General features: G+C 43.8%; 1 protein-coding gene across 1 annotated transcript; it reads right to left on the minus strand.

Annotated features, from left to right (window-relative positions):
• Positions 1-27709, minus strand: TTC19 (tetratricopeptide repeat domain 19). Its single transcript, XM_073881778.1, has 10 exons — positions 27486-27709; positions 27267-27400; positions 25320-25430; positions 24818-24856; positions 24042-24098; positions 23663-23724; positions 21491-21585; positions 2516-2670; positions 913-1075; positions 1-497 (listed from the first exon to the last, which is right to left on the minus strand). Exons 1-10 carry the CDS (start codon positions 27667-27669, stop codon positions 364-366), a joined length of 1134 nt encoding a protein of 377 aa, XP_073737879.1. The 5' UTR covers positions 27670-27709; the 3' UTR covers positions 1-363.

Here is a 27709-nt window from a genome sequence, read left to right on the forward strand (position 1 = left end):
AAAATCTTAGGCTAGAGATGCCTGGCTGACTCACCACGCACCCACCCAAGGGAAACCTGGCCCGTCTCCATCCACACGTCCACCGACACCAGCACGGACGGCACCTCACCAGTAGGTTACGACTGAAAGCATCACTTGACATCTGTCCTTAAGAGTCAAAATCGGCCAGGGGTGAAAGCTGTTTTTCCTTTAAAAACACAAAGTGGCAGTGTATACAACTTGTCCTTCACCATAGCTACGCTGACAAAACTTGAGTATCAAGGAGAAAGGATCTAAGCCATTGATTTGGGCGTCACTGAGACCGGACTAATCGCTGTTGCTGAAAACGCCCTACAACAAAAAGGGATTTAGCGCTTCATCAAATTAAGTTAAAGGTCTACTTTTTCTTGACAGCTCGGCCAACTCTTCCCTGATGTGCTGTATAGAAACCTCATCTCTTTTCAGCTCTGCTTGCTTCAGCGCTTCCTGGTAGATCTCTTTTGCTTGTGCATATCGCTCTAAAATAACCCAGAGAGAAGGGAGAATAAAGAGAAATGCAGGTTTTCCGAGTGATTCTGCCAGACTCCGCAGGGTGAGCACTCGTGCCCGCACGCAGCTAACCCGCTGTGTGCTCCCAGAGCCCCGGGGGGGGGGGAGGGGGCCGGCACGGCCACTTCTCCTCCCAGTCCCGCCAGCTGGCCCTCTGGACGCTGGGCCCGCCTCCCTCAGCCTGGGCTCGCCAGGCAAGTCCCGACCACCGAACACAGTGATGCTTCAACCAAACACACGTCCTTGCTGGGGACCTTCAGCCAGCCTCTTCGTTCCGGAGCTTCCTGCCTGCCCCTTGCCCTCCCCAAAACCTTCTCACAGATCCCTACCTGCAGGGACCCCCTTCCCTCAAGCCGGGGCAGTCCGGCTTCCGGGGCGCCCTACCTCGGTGCATCAGGATGGCGGCGAGGTTACTGAGCAGCATGTGCAGCTCGGGGTGCTCGATCTGCCGGGCCAGGTCGGACGCCCTCTGTACATAAATGCAGGCCTCGTCGAAGCGGCCCTGTGCGTCCAGGGTGGTCGCCAGGTCACTCATCAGCACGATGGTCTGTACGCAATAGAAACCAGGGCCAGTTAAAAAAAAAAAAACAAAACACAACAGCTATACAGACTGAACAATCTGGAGTTTGGTAGAGTGAATATATGCTTCAGATTTCATGGTTCCTAGCATTCCACAGGTGAAGGGCATCAGCCTTTAACAAGCCCCAGGACGTTTATCGTTCACATTGTACAGCACAGAGCATCTGTTCGACTCGGGAAAATGATACAAATCTAGAAACTTGGGAACAGGATGAATATCACATATTAATCGAATGACCAAATTAGAAGCACACACACAAATAAAACAGCAAGAAGCAGCTGTTAACGATCTCATTTAAGGTTCAGCAGTCCTGAGAAGCCAGCCTCCAGCGCCTTCTTAGGATGTCATTCCTACGGGTAACTCTAAGATTCATTGGGAAGAAGAAATATGTAGATTATTGGTATTAGGGGGATTCCCTTTATTAAGGGTTTGGAATCTTAAAACTCTTAAATCAGCATTTTAAAATTTTGACACTAAGAACGGCAGACCTACCTCATCCCCTGAAGTCACGGCTTTAAGCCTCAGTTCTAGCTCTTGTGATGTGAATTCCAGATTTGTCTTCTTACTCCTCAGTGACTAAATACCTTTCCTGAGGACAATTCATAGCCCAGTACCTTGCCCTGCCCTTCGACCCCAGCCTTGGGACATGTTCAGTCTGGTTAAAATTTCTGTGTCCTACACTGGGGGTACCAGGCATCTCAGAGAAAAGCAATCCAGTTCCCACCCCTAGAATTTAATCTGATAGAGGAGAAACATAAAGATTTCAGTTCAACACGTTCTCTGTTCTAATAGAGCGTTCTGCACAGCGTGGTTAAATTCTGTCAGTGGTTTTGACTCTTCAGTGCAGTCCCTCTCTCCCCTCCCCACTTCCCCTGGCACTTTACCTGTGGGGCAAGGGAGGCAAGAACCTTCACGTATTAACCTGTTCCTCCTAAGATTCTTACTGAGATTCAGGATTCCAAAACGCTGTGGCCGTGCACCCGGAGGGCCGAGAAGCACCCGGTGCCTGGTGAGACCTACTGTTTGGAAAGGCTGCTCTGCTGTGTAAACCAGTATGCACGCAGAATGCTCTGGACGGACCCGGTAATTGATGCGAGGTCTCAAACCCTTTCTTTTTTTTTTTTTGAAAGTCATCTCCACCTACGCCAATTGTGGGACTCAAACGCTCGACCTCAAGATCAAGAGCCGCACACTGTCCTGAGCCGGCAGGCGGCCCTCAGAGCCTCCCTGAAGCACGTAGCTGGGGGTGGGAGAGCGGCGGGAGGAAGAGGAAGGGGCCGGGGCGCATGGGCGGGAAGCAGCTAGGACCATCCGCTGAGCATCTGTCCCCAGTGAGTGTGGCATCTCACACCCGGAAATTCTGAAAAGCTTTGCTTTACAGCTCCTCTCTCTGCTCTCCTCCCTTACCTGTGGGTGTCTTTCTCCTAGCATTTCTTCAGAAATCTGCAAAGCTTTTTCGTACATCCTCTGTGCCTGTGATGGCTGCTTGGAGAACAGAAGGTAGCGAGCATAGGTGTCTAAGCACATGCCAAGGAGGAGGTGGGTGTTGGCTTTCTCTTCCACTAAGAAGGAAATAAGAGCAGTGCTGGCATATGATATAAGCACAACAGAGAAAGTAAGGCAGAGAACCGGCCAAGCTTCTGCAACCTCTTGCTTGTTACCAAGGCCCACGCGTATTTTCACAGTCCAGGACCCTCGGAATGTGTCCTGTCATTGAAGAAGTACCTCTGACCTTCCACTTTGTTACACAAAGGCAACAATGCAGGTGGATTAACATCTGAACTGTTCCCGGACCCAATTTCAGTGTGTGCGGTGGGGGAGGGGGCGTGCCCACACCAGAAGCCATTCTCAGACACCAGCAGGGTGTGTGCGAATTCACAGATCCGCATCAGATGCCACAGGCTGAGGGTTAGTCCTACCAGACACCCCCGCCCCCCCCCCCACCATCAGACACCAGTCACAAACCCCGGGCTTCTGACAGCAGCCGGCAACACTGCAGCTTCCAGTACGACCCCCTCCGACTGAGGATGCCAACTGCAAGTCCAGGTTCTGACAACGGGCTATACACCTGAGCTTCCCGGGCCTCCCTCCTTCCGTTGCATTAATTTGCTAGATCAGCTCACAGAACTCAGAACATTTTACTTCCTGGGTTACTGTTTATTACAAAAGGATGTAAGTCAGGAACAGCCAGATGGAAGAGACGCACAGCACAAGGTATGTGGGAAGGGGCGCGAAGCTTCTCTGCCCTCTCCGAGAGCACCACTGTCCCAGCACCTCCACGTGTTCATCAACCAGAACCTGTGAGCTCTGTCCGGGTTTTTATGGAGGTGCCATTACATAGTGGCAGTTGGCGACAGATTAAACCTACGGCCCCTCGGCCTCTCCCCGCCTCCCCCAAGGTCGGGGTGGGACTGAATGGTCAACCCTCTAATTATAGGGCCGGATCTCTTGACAACCCTCCTTAGGAGATGGCCCAGAGTCTCCTAATTAACATAACAAAAGACACCTTAGTCACTCCCAGCACAAGAAATTCCACGGTTTGGGGAGCTCTGAGCCAGGAACTGGACAAAGACCAAGTTTAGATGAGAACTAGATTTTGGTCATCTGAATGACCGTATCTTAAAATCACAATATTGCAATATCCAATTAAATGACAAACTTTTCCTCACATTTTTCTTTTAAAGATTTTATTTTTTTAAAGTAACCTCTACACCCAACGTGGGGCCTGAACTCCCCGGCCCGAGATCAGGAGTTGCACGCTCTTAGCGACTGAGCCAGCCAGGCGCCCCACTTTAACCCACATTTTAAGTAAGACCTTGAGCATCAAGGTATGGAGCATTCTTTTTAGGTCAAAACTGTTATTTAGTAGAAACAGGTAAAGATAAATTCCAAGAATGAGTTAACAACAAAGAAAATATAGGGCAAATGAAAGAGTTTTCAGGTACAAAAAAGGCAATGCTTGGTAAGAAACCAGAAAACACTCAGAATCCTGAACTAGAAAGTCACAAGCCAACTGAAAGAACAGTTAATCCGTTTTTTGAAGAAGAAGAAAGGCTGCAATGATACAGCAGCTCTGGGCAAATTACAGTATTGACGACACAGTGTCCGAAAAGGAACAAACTTCGAACACCTCAGGCCACATGAACGAGCACACAGACCCCGAGCACAGACACGAGTAGCCAGGCACACAGAGACCCAGGAGGGTGGGTACAAGCGACGCAAACTCAGCAAGCAAACTATGACCCACCCGACCCACGATGTTCAGTTGGGTTTCCCAGCAAATTCACATGAGACACCGTTCCTTCCCTATCCTCAAAGTTTCAGAAAACGTACAAAAGGCAGACAGAATTGAAAGATGACTATGGAACCAAATAACAGGATGACCAATGATTGAAGAGAGTTTAAATAGGCCAGTGCACTTGGGGTGGATGAAGGCAGCTGTTGACATGTTATCAGAGGCTGAAAAAAAATTTTTTTTTAAGATTTTTATTTATTTGACAGAGAGAGACACGGCGAGAGAGGGAACACAAGCAGGAGGAGTGGGAGAGGGAGAAGCAGGCTTCCCGCGGAGCAGGGAGCCCGATGCGGGGCTCGATCCCAGGACCCCGGGATCATGACCTGAGCCGAAGGCAGACGCTCAACGACTGAGCCACCCAGGCGCCCCAGAGGCTAAAAGTTAAGAACGCAAAGCAGAAATCTGAAGTTACTTGCTTTGACTTAAATATATACAAAAAGTATATACTCATCTTAAAATCAAACGAGGGATAGTTTGAAATAGATCGCCTTACAAATATACTTTCAAAAAACATCAAAAAAGTTATTTGCATAAATATTAAAAGTATAGACGAATGTATGGATAAATATAGAAAAGCAAAGACAGTATGGCACCAGCTACCATGTAAAGATCCCATATTTCTCTGCCAGGAAGAAACACTGAAACCAAGTATCTAACCACGAGCAAAAATGCTGAGCAAAAGCTTATATAATCGAGGGGCAGTTTAAAATTAACTGTACTGCAAGATAATCAACAAAAAATGGCAGTTGAAAATGAGAGGAATGAGACAAATCTCTATGTTCTCTTCAAGTACAAACAAAAGTCCAAGAAGATATGTAATTTGTAACAATCAGAAGACTTTGAACTAAAACACACGTTCTTCGATGACATTTAAAGACAAAACCTGTTTGCCATACCCCCCAAATATCACAAAACAATGTATAATTATTCCAATTCTGGAAATTCTATGCTTCAAAAATGACTGCTGACTCCTATTTCTGGGATTTCTATTAATTCTTTTTAAATATTTCTATGTTTGTAAAAAGTCCTTTTTATATTTTACAATTAGAAAGTATGATAAAGTTGATAGGTAATTCCAGTAGAAAATCATCACTACTGTTATCAGCAATGGAACTTAACCACAGTGGAAAAAAAGATAGTAAAGATTTTTAGAAATAATTAATAAGGTATGATTTTAGCTGTAATATTTTTTCACTGTTAAGAAAAATGCATTTCAAATTCATATCGCACTCTATAATATGAAAAATGAAAATAATTTTGGAGAATCAACTTCTCTAAAAACAAGACCTTAAGGGAGAAATAAAAAGGCTCCATGATAAAACCTTTAGCATACTGCCAAATCAAGAGAAAACTTCACAGCTTTAATAAAGTACCAAAAGAGTTCCTTTTCTAAGCAGTAACATTTAAAATATAGTTTCTTGAAATATTACTACAAAAACTGCTAGAAATTAGACAAGAACAAATCAGATAGCCCATAACAGCTGAGAAATACACTGGGATTGCTCAGACAGAGCCTCCCCCAAAGATTATCTGAATCTGAGAAGGAGATCGTATTTATTTCTTCAAATTTATAATTCTTTTTCACATATTATTTCTAACCAGAGAAAAAGAGAAGCTACCTCAAATCTGTCCATGAAACAAGATACAGCACAGAAATTTTTACACAAAATACTAGCAAATGGCACTGTCAAATGCACTAGGGAAATGACCAAGAGAAATGACCATACGAGAACGGGGCAGTGTATTTAATGTATCAATATATCAAATGCAGACTTACATAAACGCAGACTAAAAAGGAATGTGATAAGATACTGGTTCTGAACGGAGTGGTTCCAGTAATGATGACTGATCAATTCTATTCTTTTGCACGCACAGCTGAGCTCCGAAGAGAAGGAAATCCCAAGGGCCAAACACTAGGAGTAAGCTAAAAACCCAGAGCAGGAAGCGTGGGACTTGACACCCCAAAAGCCCAGTTTTGTGAGGACGGCCTGAGCGTCTCTGTAACCCGGAACTGAGCTCTTCCAACTTCTGTCAGTCAGAGAATCAGATCGGAAGCCCCGTGCATAAAACCAGAATGACCATCGGAGGCATCGTGTGCCCCCTCCCGAGACCCTGTCCTCCCCGGGGGGGGGTCAGGAGGAACGTGCATGGGCCAGCCTGGGATCCAGATGGGAGGACGACAACCATGGAAACCTCTATCACAGGCCTGAGCCACATGGAGCTTGAGGTCTGCATTTAAGCATTCATTTCAGCTTGGACCTGAGTGCTTGGAATAAAACATTCCGGGAATGTCTCATCTTCCAGCTAAAACCCTGCTGATGAATTTATCATCCAAATGTAGTAAGCATGGAAATTCACAATAAATGAGAATCAGGAGACAATAAAAAAGGAGCCTCACCCCCAAGAATTTTAGATAATTGACTAATCCAAGACTATAAACGAAGCAGGTTTTGCATAATTACTTATATGGCCAGTATGATCCACCTCAGAGCCTTGCATGTGTTCTTCCTTTGCCTAGAATTTTCTTTAGAGACTGCCGCTTGGCTTATCCCCTCCCATTCTTCAGGTTTCTTACCAACGAGGCCTTCCCTGACCCCTCTATACGATAGCGTACAGCCCCACACATTCCCTGCACACGAAGTCCCTCAGATACATGTCTCCATAGCGCTTAATCATCTTTGGATATACTATCATTTGCTGGATAGTGTTTATGATGAGTTTTTCCTCCACTAGAAACTGAGCTCCATGAAGCAGCAACTTCCTCATATTTACAGCTGTCTCTCCATGCCTATAGTAACATGTACGGTACATGACAGGCATTCAAAAAATATTTCTTGGAGGACCGGTTGAATGGATGAACAAATAAAAAGAAAATTAAGAACATAAAGGTACTGCACTAAAGATGGAAAAGAAAGAATTAAACCAAAAATTAGTTTTAATTATAGAATTCAACAACACTGGCGTTCCCTGAATCTATGAAAACTCAACACACAGATGTTATCACAGATCAGTAAGAAACGGATGACTAATAAAATAGCCCTGAGCTATAACCCTGTCCGCAAAGTAGGAAAAATTCTACCACTACTTCACATCATATTAAAAATTCTAGGTAGGGCGCCTGGGTGGCTCAGTTGGTTAAGCGACTGCCTTCGGCTCAGGTCATGATCCTGGAGTCCCGGGATCGAGTCCCGCATCGGGCTCCCCGCTCAGCGGGGAGTCTGCTTCTCCCTCCGACCCTCTTCCCTCTTGTGTTCTCTGTCTCTCATTCTCTCTCTCTCAAATAAATAAATAAAATCTTTAAAAAAAAATTCTAGGTAAACATCAAAAACTAATGATGTAATTAATGTATGGTGATTAACATAATAGTAAGAAAAAAATTCTAGGTAAAGACTAAATGTAAAAAAGCCTAATAGTTAGAAGAGACCTTTCTGACCTTAGAAGAAAGAAGTATTTTATTCAACAAGACACAAAAGGCGCAAACTATAGAGGAAAATATCATAATATTACAAATTTTAATCTCTGTATGTGAAATGCCCTCAAGTGAAAAGACAAGGACACAAAGAGATATGTAACCTACAAAATATTTTGATCAAATACATAAAGAACTCTTAGAAATCATTAAGAAAAAGACAACCCTTCAGAAGAAAATAAGCAAAGGATATAAAGAGACAATTTTCAGAGCAGGAAATCCGCATGGTCAATAAATGTATGAAAAGTCTGTATCTCACTAGCAATCAGAAAAAACACTGAAACCCCATTTCACACCCACCAGATCATCAAAAAATAAAGTCCAACAACAACAAAGATACAGAGCAACAACACAAACACATTGCTAGTGAAAATGTTAACTGGTAAAACCACACTGATAAGCAACTTGGTAACATCTAGTGCACGCACCCCGGCAATTCCACACTTAGGTACATTCCCTAGGGAGTAACTTACATATGTGTGTGTGTGTGTGTGTGTGTGTGTGTGTGTGTGTGTGTGTGTGTTTACAGAGACACGGGTCCAAGAGGGTTCAAGGAGCTATTATTTTCCATGGTAAAACAGCAGGAACCTTCATGTCCATCTACAGGAGACCCAGAGGCCATTCATCCAGTGGGATCCTAGACCGCAGTTGCGGGGAATGGAGCAATCAGGGCCACCCCAAGCCTGTATCACTCTTTACCCCGCACGCCCTACCATAGTGGACCAGTTAGAGGGAGTCTAGACTCTAGCAGATGCAGACAAATGCAACCAGCAGACATGTGGTTTGGCAAGGAGACAGGCCTTTGTGACAGGAAAACTGATGCTTTAAGTATCAACACGGATAAATCTCAATAAGATAATGTTGCATGAAAAACTGCAGAAACAAATGTATAATATGATACCATTCATATAAAGTTTTAAAACATACTAGGGTGCCTGCTGGCTCAGTTGGTGAGGCATCTGCCTTCAGCTCAGATCATGATCCCAGGGTTCTGGGACTGAGCCCCGCATTGGGCTCCCTGCTCAGCGGGGAGTCTGCTTCTCCCTCTCCCTCTGCCCGCACCACGCTTCTGTGTGCTCTCTCTCTCAAATAAATAAAATCTTTAAAAAAAAAAAGTTTAAAAACGTACTAGCCCCACTGTATATTGTTTACTGATATATACAAGTGTAATAAACAGGCCTAAGAATTATAAAGATCAAACAAATTAAAAAACAAAAAACCACCAAATTCAGAATAGTATTTATACCGAGTGGGAGTACACCAGGGTTTAAACTTAGAAAAAAGAACTCTGAAGCACAGATGGTAAATAGTTAGATCTGACAAAGCTGAGGCGAAGGTACACAGGTATCTGTTAAAGTGGCTACACTTTCTCTCTCATTCTCTCTCTCTCAAATAAAATAAATAAAAAAAAAATCTTTAAAGTGGCTACACTTCATTTTTGCTTGAAATCTTTAAAAAAAAAACTCAGAAGGCACAGAACTAACTTTTCTGAATGGTAAGACAGCAATATGGATTATACCCCAGAGAAATTTCCAAAGTATAGACAAGGAAACTGAGAGGATAAATATACAGGACAGGGGAGAGAGGTGGATATTCAGGTAATGGACACGCCTGAGTAGACCACACCTAGTTCATAAAGATGTATTCGGAAGCTCACGAGAACTGCATCTTAGAAAAGAGACTAAGCCCCCTAACCTCATGCTGACAAGACTTCCAACTCCTACAAAGCAACCCAGCACGAGAAAACATGTTATCTCCAACAGAAGGCAAATAAGCTGGCTGCAAAATTCTCTGCAATAAATCCCAGTAAGTCTAAAATTCCAGATCGTAGAGAAAAAACAAGTAGGGAAAAGCAGAAGAACGTTTCACTGTACTCATTTTACAGAAGCAACTGAAAACCCTATGGATGCCTTCCCTCCAAACTCTAAGTGGAATTTTAGTGAGGAAAAAGTCCCTGTAAGACGGAACTGAGAGGGACGCTTGGGTGGCTCAGTCAATTAAGCATCTGCCTTCAGCTCAGGTCATGATCCCAGAGTCCTGGGATCGAGCCCCGCGTTGGGCTCCCTGCTCCGCGGGGAGTCTGCTTCTCCCTCTGTCACTCCCCCTGCTTGTGCTCTCGCTGTCTCTGACTAATAAATAAATAAAATTTAAAAAAAAAGGGGGGGGAACTCAGAACAAAAAAAGTAACAAAAATGGGAAGCATTTTTAAAAAATATTTGAGAGAGCAAGGGCACTTAAAAATCAACAAGAGGAGTGCATGAGCAGCGGGGAAGGGCAGAGGGAGAGGGAGAAGCTGACTCCCCACTGAGCAGGGAGCCCAACGCGGGGCTCAATCCCAGGACCCTGAGACCCTGACCTGAGCTGAAGGCAGACGCTTAACCAACTGAGCCACCCAGGTGCCCTAGAAAGCAAAGTTTTTTAAATGCAAAAAATTAGACCAAATATCATTCTCAATACTAATTTTAAATAGGCTTTGAGATTTGGTATAACAAGACAATGATATTCAGATTAGGTTTAAAAAGAATCCAAACATAGACTTCTACAAAAGACACGCTGAAAACAAAATGACTTAAAAAAAGTTGAACAGTACGATACAGTAGATGTAAAACTAAAATTTGTGACCAATACCTTAAGTAGGACAAAAAAAAAAAATCATTTTTCTAATGAAGGGATAACTCACAATGAGGATATGTATCTAGGACTGTTTAAACAGCATAAAAACATGTATGAAGAAAAAAAATCACAAAGCCAAATTATCTTGTCTAGAATTAGACAAAATCAGCCAGGATATAGGACTTAAACAATACTTTAAACCAACCAGAGCTATCCAACATATATAGAACATTCTACCCAACAACAAAGGAATACACATTCTTCTCAAATGTACATGTAACAGTCTCCAGGACAAACCATATACTATATCATAAAACAAGTCTCAATAAATTTTTAAATCAGGGCACCTGGGTGGTTTAGTCAGTTGGGCATCTGCCTACGGCTCAGGTAATGATCCTGGGACCCTGGGATCCACCCTGCATCAGGCTCCCTGATCATCGGGAAGCCTGCTTCTCCCTCTCCCTCTGCCCACTCCCTCTCCTGGGCTCAGGCTCTCTTTCAAATAAATAATCTTAAAAAATAAATAAAAAATAAAAGGCCTGAAATCATATACAGCATGTTTTCTGATCCCAGGGGGATGAACTTAAAAATCAACAACAGAAGGAAAAACTGGTAATTCATAATTATGTGAAAATTCATGAATGCACTCCAATATATCCCAAGGATCAAAGAAGAAATCACAAGAAAAATTAGAAAATACTCTGAGATACATGAAAATGAAAATGCAGGGCGCCTGGGTGGCTCAGTTGGTTAAGCGACTGCCTTCGGCTCAGGTCATGATCCTGGAGTCCCGGGATCGAGTCCCACATCGGGCTCCCTGCTCAGCGGGGAGTCTGCTTCTCCCTCTGACCCTCTTCCCTCTCATGCTCTCTATCTCTCATTCTCTCTCTCTCAAATAAATAAAATCTTTAAAAAAAAAAAAAAAAGAAAATGAAAATGCAACATACCAAAACTTATAGGATGCAGCTAAAGCAGTGGAGGGAAATTTATAGTTGTAAATGCCCATATCTGAAAAGAAAGATTTGAACCATCAACCTGATCTTCCACCTAAGAAACTAGAAAAAGAGCAAAACAAACCCAAACCAAGCAGGAGAAAAAACCAAGGAGAAACAACAGTCAGGAAGGTCCTACATAAACGGAGAGTGGTAAACACAACTTGAAAAAGCCAAGGCATTTAATAAATTAACGAAGGCATCACATTCCAGCAAAGTCTTACAGAGTACTTAGTGCTAGCCACTGTCCTGGAGCGTTTAAATCCCCGGACAACTCTACAAGGTAGACACAGGTTCTACTCTTATTCCTGTTTTATTGATGAGGAAACCAAGGAGAGAGAAGTGATATAACTTGTCTGCAGTCACACTGTGAAGAAATGGAAGACCCAGAACTCAAACTCAGGCTCCGGACTTCAAACATTCATGACACCAGATATGCGACCAAAAATAGTTCCACTTTCCGTAAGTGTTTTGATTATTTAAAATATGAAAATGAATGAAACTTTCAGCGCAAGGAAAGGAGGAGAAAGGAGTCAATGGGAAAAAAAGAATCTCTTGAAACGAGGAAATAAATCCATGAACTTAGGAAAGAAATATGATCTCATAACAGAATACTGTCAGTTATGCTTTAAAAACATAATTCCATAAAGTTTCTTCTAGGAAAATATAGATCTCCAAACATCTGTCACCCAAGCATTCACTTATTCAAGATATTTTTATTTTTTGTTTTTTTTAAAGTAGGCTCCACACCTAACGTGGGACTTGAACCCTCAACCCCAAGATCAAGAATCACAGGCCCTGCCGACCGAGCCAGCCAGGCACCCCATTCAAGATACTTACTAACGCCGTGTTCTTGGTACTGTCCTACATACTGAAATCAAATCAAGAAAGTGGAAGAAATTTAAATATATGAGTATTGATCAAGGAAAGAAGAAAAAAAGTTGCCAGAGAATCACCTCTAAAAGAGATCTGGCCCATATGGTTTTCCATCTCTCCCTCTCCTTGGGCCTCCCTCTTCCCTGAGACACAACAATATTGAAATCAGGCCAATTAATAATCCTATCACGGCTCCTAAGTGCTCAAATGAGAGGAAGAGTCACATGTCTCTCATTTTAAATCAAAAGCTATAAATAATTGAGCATCTCAGAAGCTGAGACAAGCTGAGGGCGAGGTCTCTTGCACCAAAGAGTCAGCCAAGTTGTGAATGCAAAGCAAAAGTTCTAGAAGGAAAGGGAAAGTGCTTTCCACTGAACACACGAATGGTAAGAAAGCAAAACGGCCTTATTGCTGATGTGGAGAAAGGTTTAGTCGTCTGGACGGAAGGTCCAATCAAACCAGCCCCAACATTCCCTTAAGCCAAAGCCTAACCCAGAGCAAGGCCCTGACTCCCTTCAATTCTGCGAAGGCTGAGAGCTGAGGAAGCTGCAGGAGAAGAGTCTGAAGCTAGCGGAGGATGGTTCAGGAGGTTTAAGGAAAGAAGCCGTCTCCGTAACACAAATGTGCAGGGTGAAGCAGAAAGTGCTGATGTAGAAGCTGCAGCAAGTTCTCCAGAAGATTCTAGATCTTCATTAAGATAATGAATACGCTACACTAAACAACTACACTACACCAAATAACAGAGTTTCAGTGTAGATGAAACAGCTTTCTATTGGACGAAGATGCCATCCAGGACTTTCACAGCTGCAGAGGAGCAGTCAATGCCTGGTTTCAAAGCTTCAAAGGACAGGCTGACTCTCTTGCTAGGGGGCTAATGAAGCTGGTGATTTTATGCTGAAGCCAATGCTCATTGACCACTCCCAAAATCCTAGGGCCCTTAGGAATTATGTTAAATCTACTCTGCCTGTGCTCTATCAATGGAGTATCAAAGCCGGGATGACAGCACATCTGTTTACAACATAATTTACTGGATATTTTATGTCTACCGTTGAGACCTACTGCTCAGAAAAAAAGATTCCTTTCAAAATATTACTGCTCATTGACAATGCACCTGGTCACCCAAGAGCTCCGATGGAGATGGGACAGTGAGATTTATGTTGTGTTCAGGCCTAACACAACATCTACTCTGCAGCCTGTAGATCAAGGAGTCATTTAAACTTCTGAGTCTTTTTATTTAAGAAGTACATTTCACAAGGCTCTAGCTGCCTGACAGTGATTGCTCTGATGGGTCTGGGCAAAGTAAACTGAAAACCTTCTAGAAAGGATTCACCATTCTGGATGCCATTAAGAACATTCATCATTCATGGGGAGAAGTCAGAAGAGGTCAGAGGAAGAAGTTGATTCCAACCCTATGGATAACTTTGAGGGGTTCAAGACTTTCAAGTGGAGGAAGTCACTGAAGATGTGGTGGAAATGGCAAGAGAACTAGAAGCAGAAGTGGACCCTGAGGGGCACATGGGTAGTGTAGTCAGTTAAGGCCTCTGACTCTTGATTTCCGCTCAGGTGGTGATCTCAGGGTCATGAGATCCTGACTCAGTCAGGAGTCTGCTTGAGATGCTCTTCCTTTGTCCCTCCCCCCATGTGCATGCTCTGTCTCGAATAAATAAATAGATGTTCAAAAAAAAATCTTATAAGGGCGCTTGGGTGGTTCAGTCAGTTAAGTGTCAGCCTTCTGCTCAGGTCATGATCCCAGGGTCCTGGGATTAAGCCCCACGTCGGGCTCCCTGCTCAGTGGGGAGTCTGCTTCTCCCTCTCCCACTGCCCCCTGCTTGTGCTCTCTCTCAAATAAATAGAAAAAATCTTTTAAATAAATAAAATCTTATTTAAAAGAAAAAAGTAGAGCCTGAACATGGGACTGAATGGCTGCAATCTCATGATACAACCTGAATGGACGAGGAGCTGCTGCTCATGGATGAGCAAAGAAAGTGGTTTCTGAAGATGGAGTCTATTCCTGGTAAAGATGTTGTGATGATTGTTGAAATGACAAAGGATTTAGAATATCACATGAACCTAGTTGATAAAGCAGTGGCAGGGTTTGAGGATGGACTCCAATTTCGAAAGAAGTTCTACTGGGGCCAAAATGCTATCACACAGCAACTTGTGCTACAGAGAAATCATTTGTGGAAGGAAGAGTCAATCAATGCAGCAAACTTCACTGCTGTCTTATCTTAAGAAATTGCCATCGTCACCCCAGCCTTCACCCCAGACCACCACCCTGATCAGTTGGTCAGCAGCCGTCAACGCTGAGGCAACACCCTCCACCAACAAAAAGATGTTGACTTCCTGAAAATTCAGACGACGGTTAACAGTTTCTAGCAATAAAGTATTTTTCAATTAGGGTCCGTGCATTTTTTTAACCATAATGCTACTACACACCGTAAACACCAGTTTTATCTGCACTAGGAAACCACCTCATCTGATCCACCGTCTGACGACATGCCCTTCACTGCAGCGGTCTGGAACTGAACCTGTGATAGCTCTGGGTATGTCTGTGTTGCAAAGACAGCGTAGCAAGTGACTTTTGCTAGCAGAGCTGCTGTCTGTTCCAGCATCCACTCTTCTGTCACAGGATTCAAGCAGAGTGGAATCCCGTCCTCTGTTAGGAATGGATCCTGGTCGATTTTAGAGAATCGGGCTACTCCCACTTCTCCTGTCAAGGACTGCGTCAGAAATGCCACGTAACCAAATTCCAGCCAATGAGAAGGAGGGAAGAATCCACTTGGGAACTTGTAGCAAGGATTACTTTGATTCTAAGAGAAATACCAAAGAAGTCTCCTTTTCCTCCACACATTGCCATTTCTGGATGAGATTCCTGGGACCTAATACCGTCACTTTTCAACCACCAGGGGAGCATGTAGAGAAAGCCAGAGCACACTGAGAATGACAGGGGATGGAAAGAATCCCCCCTTCAGGATTTCAATGAGCTGTGGGTCAAGTAACTCAGCAGTCTGCCCCTTTCCACCGAAGCGCCAGTTACATGAGATAGTATGTGCCCTTACTGCTTAGCGTAATTTGAGATTTTTTGCTATTTGCAGTGAAATGCTAACTTATCAGATGGCAATCTCCCCAAATTCATTTAATAACATAATGCAAATCTAGAAATTCAAAGCACTTTAGGGATTTGACAAAATGATGGAATATTCAGGTAAAAACCGAGTGAAAATAAAATGGGAGAAAATTTTACACAAGAAGCATGTGTGAAATCTGTTTACTGTGTAACTCAAATGTATGCTACCATATAATTCAAACAACGTATACTGTTATACAAGCCATCAGATGAATGAATCGAATGGAAAGCCCCAAAAGAAATGCAAGCATATATAATTTAAATAAGCACGTTAACGTGGACAGATTATCGTCTTTAAGAAAGCAGTTACAAACATCACACCAAGATTAACCGCGGATGTGTTACAAAGTTACGTTAACACAGTTTAGAAATAAAGAAAAAGAAAATTCAAAGGAAAGATGGCTGAATATTTATCTGATTTCAAAGTTGAAAAATACCTTTCTAAGCATTAAGCTCCAGAAGAGCAGGGACTTCTGCCTCACTTCCCTCTATGTGAATCCTAGAATACCTGGCATAGAATAGCTGTTCTAAATAATTCTAGATAGTTATTTAAAATTAATAAAAGCAAGGAAAATACACATAAATGAATTCAGATCTAACTCCAAAAAGATTAAAGGCAAGTGCAAGTCATACTGTGTGATTCATTTATATAAATTTTTTTTTTAAGATTGATTTACTTATTTTAGGGAGTGCATGTGTGTGTGCAGCAGGGAAGGGGCACAGGGAGAGGGAGACAGAATCTCCAGCAGACTCCCTGCTGAGCGTAGAGCCTGATGTGGAGCTTGATCCCAGGACCCTGAGATCATGACCTGAGCTGAAACCAAGAGTCAGATGCTTAAATGACTGAGCCACCCAGGCTCCTCATTTATATAAATTTTAAAAAAGAAACCTGTACAAACTACCTAAGCTTCAGCAGACCAGTATCTCTGGGGTGGGAAGGGGAATGGGACTGAGACCAGACACACAGACACTGCAAAGGTATTGTTAGTGTTGGGTCACTGCCTGTTCTCATTGTTCCTTAGACTATACAAATGTCAGTTTCACATTTATTTTTAATTAAAACAACCAAAAAAACCCAAAACCCCAAACTTTACAGGCATGAGTAAGGGAAAAGAAAAAAACGTGACAGGACAGAGTTAATATTCTTACAGAACAGCACCAATAAATGATCATCCTCTTTGCTTATCAAAGAAATGCTAGTTAATGCATCACTGCTATATCACCAATCTGGCAAAAGTTATAAAAATCAGTGAGTTTTAGGGAGAAGGGGCACACCGCCTTATCACAATAATGAAAACTAACAATGGTTAACCCTCAAGTGGCTATTCTGCACTAGGCATTGTTCTAAGTGCTTTATCGATATTAACTCATTTGATCTTTCTACCACTCCTATAAGAGAGTATTACTTTTAGTCACATTCTGAGAATCAAAAGCACAGAGGGATTACTTAATTTGACCAAAGTCACAAAACAAATGATGGAAAATTCAAAGAACCAGAAAATGTAAATTAATACAGTCCTTTCGAGGGCAATTTTGTGATATTCATCAACAACCTTAAAATGTGCTGCTTTTGACCTGGAATTTCAGTGCTGAGACACTATTCTAAAGAAACAGATCTGGACACCACCTGTTGTCACAGAAGACTTCACTTCCATGCAGATACACTGTTCTGGACTGAACACATGCATTTATCTTTACTCTCTCAGAGTTAAAGGATAAACAACATTTAAAGTTACAAGAAAAAAAAAAAAACAGAAGAATCAAGGGAGAAGACAAAGATCAAAAAAACCGTGGGAGATGACAAGCAGAGGACAAAAGGCAGTAAGTGACTAAGCCCATGACAGGAAGGTGACTGGACGCTGTAGAAAGCCGACAGGCTCCGCAGAGCCCCAGAGAAGCTTAGGAACTCAGAAGAGCAAGTACTACGGTTAACAGAAGAATCGGTCATACACACAAAAAAACAAGCAACAAAAACACCTCTGACTTTAGAGGAAACAAAAAGTTATACACAAAAGCAAATGCAGTCACGTGATCTTGTTACTTGGCTCGACAACTAACACTACTGATATATTTGCAATAACGCAGACCGGACCAAAGCTGCACTGAATCTTCACTTCTCTGTCAGTTAACAGATTCTAAAAATAAGTCAGGAAATAATTTTGTTATTAGAAATATGAAGGAAAATACCAGAAGAAATTGGTTAAGAGTTGAAAATGACTCCAGGAAGACATGTTGCAAGGAAATGCTATTTTTAAATTAATTCTTATAACAGTCCTTGACTTCTTATACTATATAGGTAATGCAAGAAACTAGTTTAAAAAATAATTTGTTCCAAGAAATTATAGAATATTCAGAAAAACACAAATAAGACATAAATCCCCTATAAACCTACTAACCTGAGATAATCCCTGTCTATATTTTGGTATCATGCAGCCCTGCTCTATACCTATATTTAATCTACATATTCTAGAAAATTAGTCTCCTCTTAACTATACTGTTTAGTAATCTGCTGTTTTCACTTAAATTTTTATGGGCATTTCCTGAGTAAATATATATTTACAACATGAGGAACAAAATGAGTACCCTAGACCAAGTTTTTACGTGAGCTGAAGTAAACACTTTGGGGATAGAGTTAGTCATGTCAATTAAAAGCATATGAATTCAATAATGGATTTACTTTGTTTAAAATGGAATGGGGGGTTGCCTGGATGACATAGTTGGTTAAGTGACTGACTCGTGGTTTCAGCTCAGGTCGTGATCTCAGGGTCATGGGATCAGGCCCCATGTCCGGCTCCACGCTCCTCTTGGAGTCTGCTTGAGAGTCTCTCTCTCTTCATCTGCCCCTTGCCCCTGCTCACGTATGTGTACACTCTCTCTCTCTCTCTCAAATAAATAAGTCTTAAAAAATACAAATAAAACTGAGTGGGAATATATTTCTTTAGAAAAAATAAGGTTAAGGATAACGTAACACATTTTCTATATAGAGTAACTAGTAAAACGTAAAAACAATGTTTATAATAGAAGTTAATTTGCTTTCTCCAACAAGAGTTCCTTTGCCTGGAAAAAATATTTTCACAATATATTACTAAATTAAAAAAAAAAGCATATACAGTATGATCCCTAATTTATTTCTTAAAATGTAAACAGCATAGGGGGAAAACAAACCTGCAAAGACATACACCAAAATATCAACAGTAGTTCTTTCTTAGTACTATTATGGATGATCTTTATTATTTTCTTCCTGATGCTTTTCTAAATCTCCTTAATTGCACTGGTATTGCTTTTGGAGTCAGAAACTTTTAAGAAACGACGCTATAAATGAAAGGTAGCAAGGGTGTGAATAGTTCAAACGTGACTAATTTGATAGCTAGACTTGTTTTTACATCTTTTGTCAATTCCCTCAAAGCACTTCCATACCACACTGAAACTCTCCTTGGTGCCTGCCTGCTCTTCTGTTCTTACAGTCACCAGTTACTGAGCCTCCACTGTGTGCCAGGCACTGCTCTAGCACCAATGATTCAGCAGTGAACAAAACAGATGAAATCTCTATCCTTCTTTGACAGGGAAGACAAATACTAAGACACTTGGAACCAAAATATACTTTTAGTGGCCATACAAACATGAAGACACAACACACACACGCATGCTCCTACTTTCAAGTGTGAGGAAGAAAAAGTAAAGGACAGATGGGACGAGATCACTGTTTGAGTCAGGGCAGGCCCCCGAGGAGGGAGCCCAGAACTGAACGAAGAGAGCTGGCCATGCAAAGATACGGGAGAACAGCTCGGTAGAGGGAGCAAGTGAAAAGGCCTTGAGATGGCATCGAGCTTGCACAGAACAGCAGGGAAAAGACCAGTGTGGTCAAAGTGGGATGAGCAAGGGCGAGGGCAGTGGATGATGTAGAAGTAGGTAGGGGTCAAATCACGTAGGGCCTTACAGGTCCAAAGGGGTCCTGAAATTTTATTCTAAAGGTGATGCAAAGGCACTGAGTTTTAGAAGACCACTCTGCCTGCTACATGGACAACAGATTGTGTGAGGGAATGCAAGGAAGCAGGAAAACCTTTGAGGAGACTTTACAGGTGTTCAGGCAAGAAATAACGGCCTGGACCAAAGTAGTAGGGTGAGAGGATGAGACGGGGTCTGACATGGATGTACCCTGATGGGCGATCCAATATAACTTGGTGACTTACCATCAGGAAAGAGGAAGGAATCACAGGTGATTCGTAAGTTCTTGGCTAAAGCAACCGAGTGAATGGTGGTGCCATTTACTGAGTGGGCCGACTGGTGGAGAAGCAAGTATGTAAGTGGGAGAAATCAAGAGACCCGGGGCACCTTGGGTGGCTCAGTCAGTTAAGTGTCTGACTCTTGGTTTCGGCTCAGGTCATGATCTCAGTCAGGGTCGTGAGATCGAGCCCCGTGTTGGGCTCTGTGCCCAGCTTGGAGTCTGCTTGGGATTCTCCTTCTCCCTCTGCCCCTCCCCCCACACTCTCGCTCGCTCTCTCGCCAAAATAAATAAATAAAATATTAAAAAAAAATCAAGAGACCCATTTCAGACATGTCAAGTGTGAAATGACCACTAGACATTCAGGTCAAGATGCTGAGGAGACAATTTTACCCAGTTCATGTCTGTAATCCATGTGTCAGTTGGGGATGAAGAGGTGTAACTGATATTTAAAGGTATGGGGGGACTAAATGCTATCTCCTAGGGTGTGAGCCCCAAAGTCTGCTAACTTTAGAGGTGGCAAAGGGGAAGGTGAGTGACCAGTGAGGTGTCCCAGAAGCCAAGTGAATAAAGTGTTTCCAGTACCAGGGTCAGAGCCGCTAATAAGTAGAGCAGGTAAGATAAGGATTGAGAACTTGTGACCTTGATAAAGGGGGCTTCAGCAGAGTGCTGGAAGAGAAAAACTGGTTTAGGTTCAAGAGAGAACTGGAAGAGGGGCGCCTGGGTGGCACATTTGGTTAAGCGTCTGACTCTTGGTTTCAGCTCAGGGCATGATGTCAGGGTCGTGAGATCAAGCCCCGTGGCAGGCTCTGCACTCAGCATGGAGTCTACTTGAGACTCTCTCTCCCTCTCCCTCTGCCCCGCGTCCTGGCTCTCTCTCTCTAAAATAAATAAAGATAAGTCCTAAACAAAAAGAGAGAGAGAGAACTGGAAGACAACAGAGTACAGATAACTCAAGTCATATGTATTGCTTTAGGGACAAGAGGTGACCACTGTTTCTCTAGCATCTTGCTAGCTCTTGGCACAGAGTACATGTGAAGCAAGCATTACCAGATGAATGTGGAATCTAAAAATTCCCAATATTTCAAACCATATTAAGAAACCTGAATGGCTGAGAGCTAGAGAGCATCCTGACCATCCCATTCTGTTCCTAACATCATTGTTTATGTTCTTCCCTCCATAATGAGGATGAACTACAAAAACCCGAGTTTCCCTGGGGCACCTGAGTGGCTCAGTCGGTTAGGCATCTGCCTTCGGTCATGATCCCAGGGTCCTGGGATCGAGCCCCACATCGAGCTCCCTGCTCAGCAGGGACTCTGCTTCTCCCTCTTCCTCTGCCCTTCCTTCCCGCTTGTGCTCTCTCTCTCTCTCTCTCTCAAATGAATAAATAAAAAAAATTTTAAAACAACCCTGAGGTTCTCTTCACCTTTTGTAACTTGGTACATATCCAGGACCAAAAGGTAATTAAGTAGCATTGTGACTGGTAGCTGAACCAAGAGAAAAGAAAAAGACCTTCCCTTTCTGCTCCCCAATTTTCCAGAGATTATATACAATAAAGTCAACAAATTACGAACATGTCAGCAAAGGGTTAAAAAAGCAAACAGTGGTCAAGTTATTTAAACAAAACATCTTATTCCAAACCTTCTGCTGAGATCTTAACAGCCACTTAATTCCCCAAATGGGTAACTGGCCCTCCCCCAATTCAGGTACCTCGCCCTCTACTGCAGTGTTAAGAGTAAAGCTCTGAGGCAAAAAGGCAATGTCCAGAAAACAGTCAGGTTTCCCTACCTGACAAAATGTCTTCTGCTAATTCCTTTTCTCTTTCAATTTTTTCCTCTAGAGTTGAAATGCAGAATTCATAGCCAGCAAGAGCAAATTCCTGTCTGTAAAGCAAAGATCAGCAATCGGCTGTTCACCTTTTTACAAACTCCTTGTTTATTTGCATTTTCCGGGCTTGGGTGTGAGCATTAGCAATACGGGGAGTGTAAGACGGGAAGAGGGACTGCTGCCTAAAGTTTCTAAGGGGTCTCAATCTGCCATTTCGCAGAAGTTCTTAGTCACCCATGTAACCTAGCTTAAGACATAAAAAGCTAAGAATGCTGCTATAATCTTAGTAAAGGACAGAACCAGTGCCTTCCACCATCTCCCAGTAACGGTTTCCAGTGAGTCAGTTTCTCCATTTGGGAAAGCCTTACACCCACTCAAAGCAATACTGATATGAACGGAGGCTCAGGCCACCTGCACTAAGGATGCTGACTACGGATCTCATGCAATTTCTGGAGACGTTTACTAGCTTTGTTTATTAGCTTTCCGACCTGTTAGGTCTTTAGTGGAAGCTTCTTTTACATACATGGAATTCCTGGCTATGGCACTAGAAGGCATTGAGCCTGAATCTAGCCCGGGACCCTCGACCCACTGGAGAGGACACGCAAACATCAGGCAGACGGACTCTGGACAGAACAAGTGTCAACCGCTGGTTTCTAGAAAGACATGCACAGACACAGCAGAAATTCTTTCTCCATCCAGAAGCTCAGCCCTGGTTCTTGTCTTCCGTGGTGGCTCTGGTTTCTTAGCAGAAGTGGCACTACCAAGCTCGCCCCTTCTCCTCTAGCGCTTTGCCGGGGAGAAGAGATAACCCCACTGCCGTACTCTGTTCCCAGAATAGAAGCCTCTCCAGACCAAACTTTGGCAGGAGGGACTCTATCCAGCTGGGACTTGGGAGCAGGGGGAGGCTGCCCACTCGATGTTTCTAGTCAGAGCAAAATGTCTAGAAACAATTCCCTTACTAATATCAGCCTTCCTAAGCCCCAAGTCTGGTTATATATCTTCTGGTCTCATGTTTCTCTTAATAAAACTACATGAAAAAACTACTTTTGACAAGCGTACAGAGTAACTAACAGGCTAATTATCAGGGTCTACTACTTTCATTTGTATGAGATCATGAACTCATCTTACTCTCCACTGTGATTAGCTTCGGGCTTCTTTTTATCCCACTTCATAGCCCATCGGCCTCCAGTTCTGTTTGTGACTCCTCCAAGAGAGACTGATCCCAGCTGCGATGCTCCCCAGCACAGGCCAACCTCAAAGTGCCTCAAAAGACTTGAAATCAAAGTCCCGTAGAAGTTCTAGCCCATCTAGTGTCCAAGCAAATGCAGGGAGCGAGCAGGTTCTGTTGATAACGAAGGAGCTGGGACCAGTGCCAGGGACCCCGGGCTCAATAAGTACTCGTTATAGCATGAGGTCTGATGTCATTCCAAACCTCTGGTACCCAGCTACTGCAGCAACTAAAAACCTAAGGAGAAGCTAGTCTTAGGTCCTCCCTTAAATGCACTCCAACATATATAACTCTCTAGGAGTTCTTTGCTTACACCCTAGGTGTTCCTTCTTTGAACTCCACCTAGAGAGAATAGAAGGCATGAGGCCTCACTCATCGGTGTTCCTGGGACCATTTGTACATGTCCGAATCATCTCCTAAAGCCTTTCCTGTGTAGCAGGAAGATTCTTCTTTAAAAGATTTCAGACTCATCTAATACTTTTAAATTAACACCAAACCTTCCTGGTTTGTTGACACTTATATCCAAAAATGGTTCCTTTAAAGTATATTACCCCAACAGCTTTTACATTGCTCCCTCCTCTTCTAGGCAGAGCTAAACTAGTTCTAACTATAACTTCCCTTCCCAGTTTAAACAGGAACAGAAAAGCTGATTAGCCTTAGGGCAGCCAGAGGGGTGAGGGCTGTCTGCCCCACTCAGCAGGCTATTGGAAACAGCGGGGCAAAACTAGAAGACTCAAGACTTCAAAGGTGGGGTGCGGGGAACACTCTGAGTGAGACACCCAATTCTTTTGAGACGCAGATGATTGGAAGCCAAATGAAAATTACATAACATCCTACGGTTAAAGTTCTCTGTCCATAGCCCAACTCCCTGGCTGCCGCCACACCTAGATTCTGACTCTACTTACCTATTTTGAGCAGCATAGATACTGGCCAGCTTTAGAGAGATTTCAATTATTGCATTGTCTTCCTGTTGGGAGAAAGGAAATGAAGATAATTCACACACGTTAAATTTCCTCATGGATTATTTCTGATCAACATCTAGAGAGACTTTGGTCTAAAAGCCATAGTCTTTATCCTTCTGGAGAGATTAGGCAATTGGATCCCTCAGCAACCATGTTTTTGCCCCAGTGGAAGACTGGTAGTTGTTATACAGGTCCAAGGGGGAAAAAAAAAATCCACCTTTTTTCGCCAAAGCACATGGTGGGGGCTGAGCGGAGTTTTCAGGAAGCAAAACTATTTTGAAAACTGCTTCAGCTAGGGCCCAATCCCAGGCAATGTCCTTACCTGTTGCATGCCCCCTCCAAGCAGGTAACTCATTGTTGCTTTAAAAAGTTTTTCTGCCTAAAAGCATAAGGAAAAGATTTTTCTTTTACTTGGGACCCTGGATTCTAAGTACTAGACTGATGCATCATCCCCTTGTAAAACACAACACACACACTTATATACACAGAGCAAAACATCCTTGTGATGGGAAAACAGGCAAAAATACCAGGACCCCACCTCTTCTGGGCACCTTAAAAACTACTCTGTAATGAGTAGAAACCAAATTCATCTAAACCTACTGTGGCAGAAACTGCAAACTATTCCCTAATCATTCACTCTCCTATCCTTTCGGTTACAATATCTCCTCAGTTTTTAACATATCAGCCTCCTGTGCACTTAGGTACGGTCATATGATGAGGTTTCGGCCAAGGGATGCAGGTAGAAGGAACGCGAACAATTTTTAAATTCTATTTTATAAGGAAGCTGCCTGCCTGCCCTTTCCCTCCTCTGCATCCTTCCTGGAGGCTGGGGGTGAGCTAACTCACCAATGCAGACGAGAACACTCTTAGAACGAACTCAGGCCTGCGGCCCACTTCATGGAACAGAGGTATCTACCATTCTTCAGTGCACAGCTAACTCTGGAATAATGCATTAAAAGAAATACACCCTCTTGTTTGAGTCACTCTATTTTGGGGTCTCTGTTACAGCAGCCAAGTTTGTACCCTTACTAATAAAAGTTCCCTGGAAGCTAGTCCTTCACAAATTCAAAATACCACAAACTGATTTTACTTACTTACATTTTCAAGTTGACCCCGTATAAATGCTAGGTTGGCCATCTGAAAGCAAATCACAAATTGTTTTTCAGTTTAGAGCACTGCATTCTACTTACTTCAAAACCTTTAAGCTAATGACTTCCTTTTATTTTTACCCTCTAAATAAAAAAAAAAATAGTTCAAAGAGAAAGGTATTTGCTAAAATCAAAGCACAGCAATAGAGTGTGTAAATAGTTGCACAATCTTTGCTGATGACAAACCAAATCTAGATCCAATCATCACTGAAAAAACAAATACTAATGACATTTATTTTTGGTGTGAGATTTAGACTTCATATAAGCAAAGAGTGATAAAATGTTAGTACCCAAGGGTAATAAAAATTGGAACCAAAAGAAAACGTTGTAAAAACAAAAATGAAAGAGCTTTACAACACCCTGAAGGTCAGGAGCGTAAATCAGGAGAGCGAACAACCCTTCTGTTGCATCCACCCTTCATCATCAGTGGCTCAGACTGTTAGAAGAGTTACCAAATCATAAGTGTAAGTGATGGCCTTCCTGTTATCACTCTGGTAGGCAAGACGAAGAGCGTCATGTAAAATCAGCTCAGCCTCTTCTGGCTCATCTTTCATGATGCTCAACTGAAAAGAGAAAACAAAGAAAGGAACAGAAAATGAAATGTAAAGAAAGCACGTGTTATGTGCTACCAGACTGAAGGGATACGGCCACACACCCCAATACACAGAAGACAGCTATCCATTCATTCGTCAAATATTTACTGAATTCCAACTATGCACCAGGCTTTACGTTTACAATGGTAACAGGGAGGTAAGCTTCCCTTGCAGCTATGTGCAGCCACACGGCAAAGTTCTGGCCAACAGAGCCAGACACCAGGAATGTGAGCAATTTCTGCATCCTATTTTATAAGGAAGCTGCTTGCCCTACATCCTCTTCTTCCCTTCCTACAGGCTGGAAATAACCCTGTAGAACATAAAAGCTTAACAACAACTGATATAAACTATGAAGAAAAGTAATGGGAAGGAACAATAAGGAGTCCCCTCTAAATGGGAATTCGAGAAGCCTTCCGAGGAAGTGACAGTTAAACTGAGGTAGGATGGATGAGAAAGAGTCAACCAGGAATTATGGGGAATAATGACCCAGAGAGTAGGGGATGAACAGAGGCCCTATATGTCGAAGAGAAGAGTCTTCAAGAATCATTCAAGAAATGAAAGGAAACACATGTGAAAGGGAGACGGTGAGCCAGAGGATTACTGCTAAATGGGTGGGCAAGGCAGGGTGGTGTAGGTTATGTAGGGTCTTGCAGGCCATGGTAAGGAGTTTGGATTTTATAATAAATACAGTGGGAAGTCACTCAAAAATTTTTAGGCAAAGAAAATACGATCTAATTTACATTTTTTAACTTAAATATTCTTTTAAGATTTATTTATTTTTAGAGAGAAAGAGTGTGCGGGGCGGGGGGGTCCTCAAGCAGACTGCCCATCGAGCAGGGAGCCGGCAGTGGGGCTCGAACTCACAATCCTGAGATCATGACCTGAGCTGAAATCAAGTCGGAGGCTTAACCGACTGAGCCACCCAGGCGCCCCCCAATTTACATTAAAAAAAAAAAAAAAAACGAATTCAGGCTACTGCGTGAAGAGTGGGGCAACAGGGCAGGCAAGACTACCAGACAGCAGGCTGTGGCAATGTGGCCAGGAGGACAGCAGAGGGCAAAGAAAACGGCAGACTTCAGAAATACTTCGAATTTGCTGGCAACAGTAACTGTTGCTGGGCTGGAAGTGTACTGAGAGGCAGTGGTAAGGTGCCCTCAGGTTTTAAGAACGACCAGGTTGCCAGGCTGGAAAACTGGGTAGATGGCAGCAAAGAGAAGATGGTGAAGGAACGTGCCGGGGAGGCCTCTGCGATCAACAGTCAGGTCTGAGGGGCAGGTGAGGCCCCAAAGTGGAGAGGGCATGTCAGGAGCACACTGCAGCCCAAGAATATAAATTTGGATGTCGTTAGCACCGAGGCGGTAGCGAGCCCAGGGGCAGAGAATGAGATAACCTGAGGACAAAACAGAAAAGACTGTGGAGAAAAGGAAGACTTTAGAAAGAACAGAACCAACACTCAAGTGCGTTTTCTGGACGCGCCCCGTACGTTCCCAATTCTCGATGCCAGTCTCTTCGGCTTGGCTGGCTCCCTGATAAAAACAACTACATTTCCGCTAATTTTGCTTGGATAAAAGAGCGATGCCCGGGGTGCCACCTCCATCTGCACTGGGGACTGCAGCGGTCTGACTGCAGGCTCTGGAGTCTGACAAGCCTGGATGGATGCCAACACCGCCCCCCCCCCAACCATGACCCATCGAATTCCGGGCAATTCTACCCCCGGAGCCCTCATTCCAGTCTTCGGGAAACTGGAGCGAGCACTGCGCACCCACAGGGCCAACGAAGAGGCCTCGCTCACAAAGGCCGCCTCACCTTGGCTCGCTTCAGCAGCTGGATGATCTCGGCCTCGGCCTCGTCCGCCGCGCCCTCGGCGGCGGCCCCGCCCGCTCCCTGCCGCTCCTCCTCCTGCTCCTCTGCCGCAGCGGGCCTCGAGAACCAGGCGAGCGCTGCGGGAAGGGGCTCTGAGGTCACCGGGCCCGGCCTGCGCCCCGGTCCCCGCCCGGCCGGCCCCGCCCGGCCCGCGCTCCTCACCTGCCAGCAGCGGCAGCAGGCCCGGGCCTCCGCCGCGCGGCGCGACTCGGGATGCCGGCACCCCCACCTCAGGCGCCCGGCCTCCTGCCGGCCCCGGGAGCAGGCGCGCCGAGCAGGCCCGGCACCGCCGCCCCGCGGCCCGCAGAAGGCCTCGGCCCAGGCTCGGGCTCAAGAGCCGGTACATGCTCGCGCGGCGTCCTCGGCGCACTGCAGGCCCGGCCGGA

Source organism: Callorhinus ursinus, unplaced genomic scaffold, assembly GCF_003265705.2.
Source record: "Callorhinus ursinus isolate GAN/ISIS: 27379988/994484 unplaced genomic scaffold, GSC_fseal_2.0 scaffold43, whole genome shotgun sequence".
Taxonomy (NCBI): Eukaryota; Metazoa; Chordata; class Mammalia; order Carnivora; family Otariidae; genus Callorhinus; species Callorhinus ursinus.

Bases quoted from the DNA above. Each gene is read 5' to 3' on its own strand.
- TTC19 (XM_073881778.1), bottom strand. From the start codon at position 27,669: ATGTACCGGCTCTTGAGCCCGAGCCTGGGCCGAGGCCTTCTGCGGGCC. The intron at 24,099-24,817 runs GTAAGTAAGTAA...TTATGCTTTTAG, and splicing joins TACGGGGTCAACTTGAAAAT to GCAGAAAAACTTTTTAAAGC. The intron at 21,586-23,662 runs GTAAGTAGAGTC...TTTGCTTTACAG, and splicing joins ATCTATGCTGCTCAAAATAG to ACAGGAATTTGCTCTTGCTG.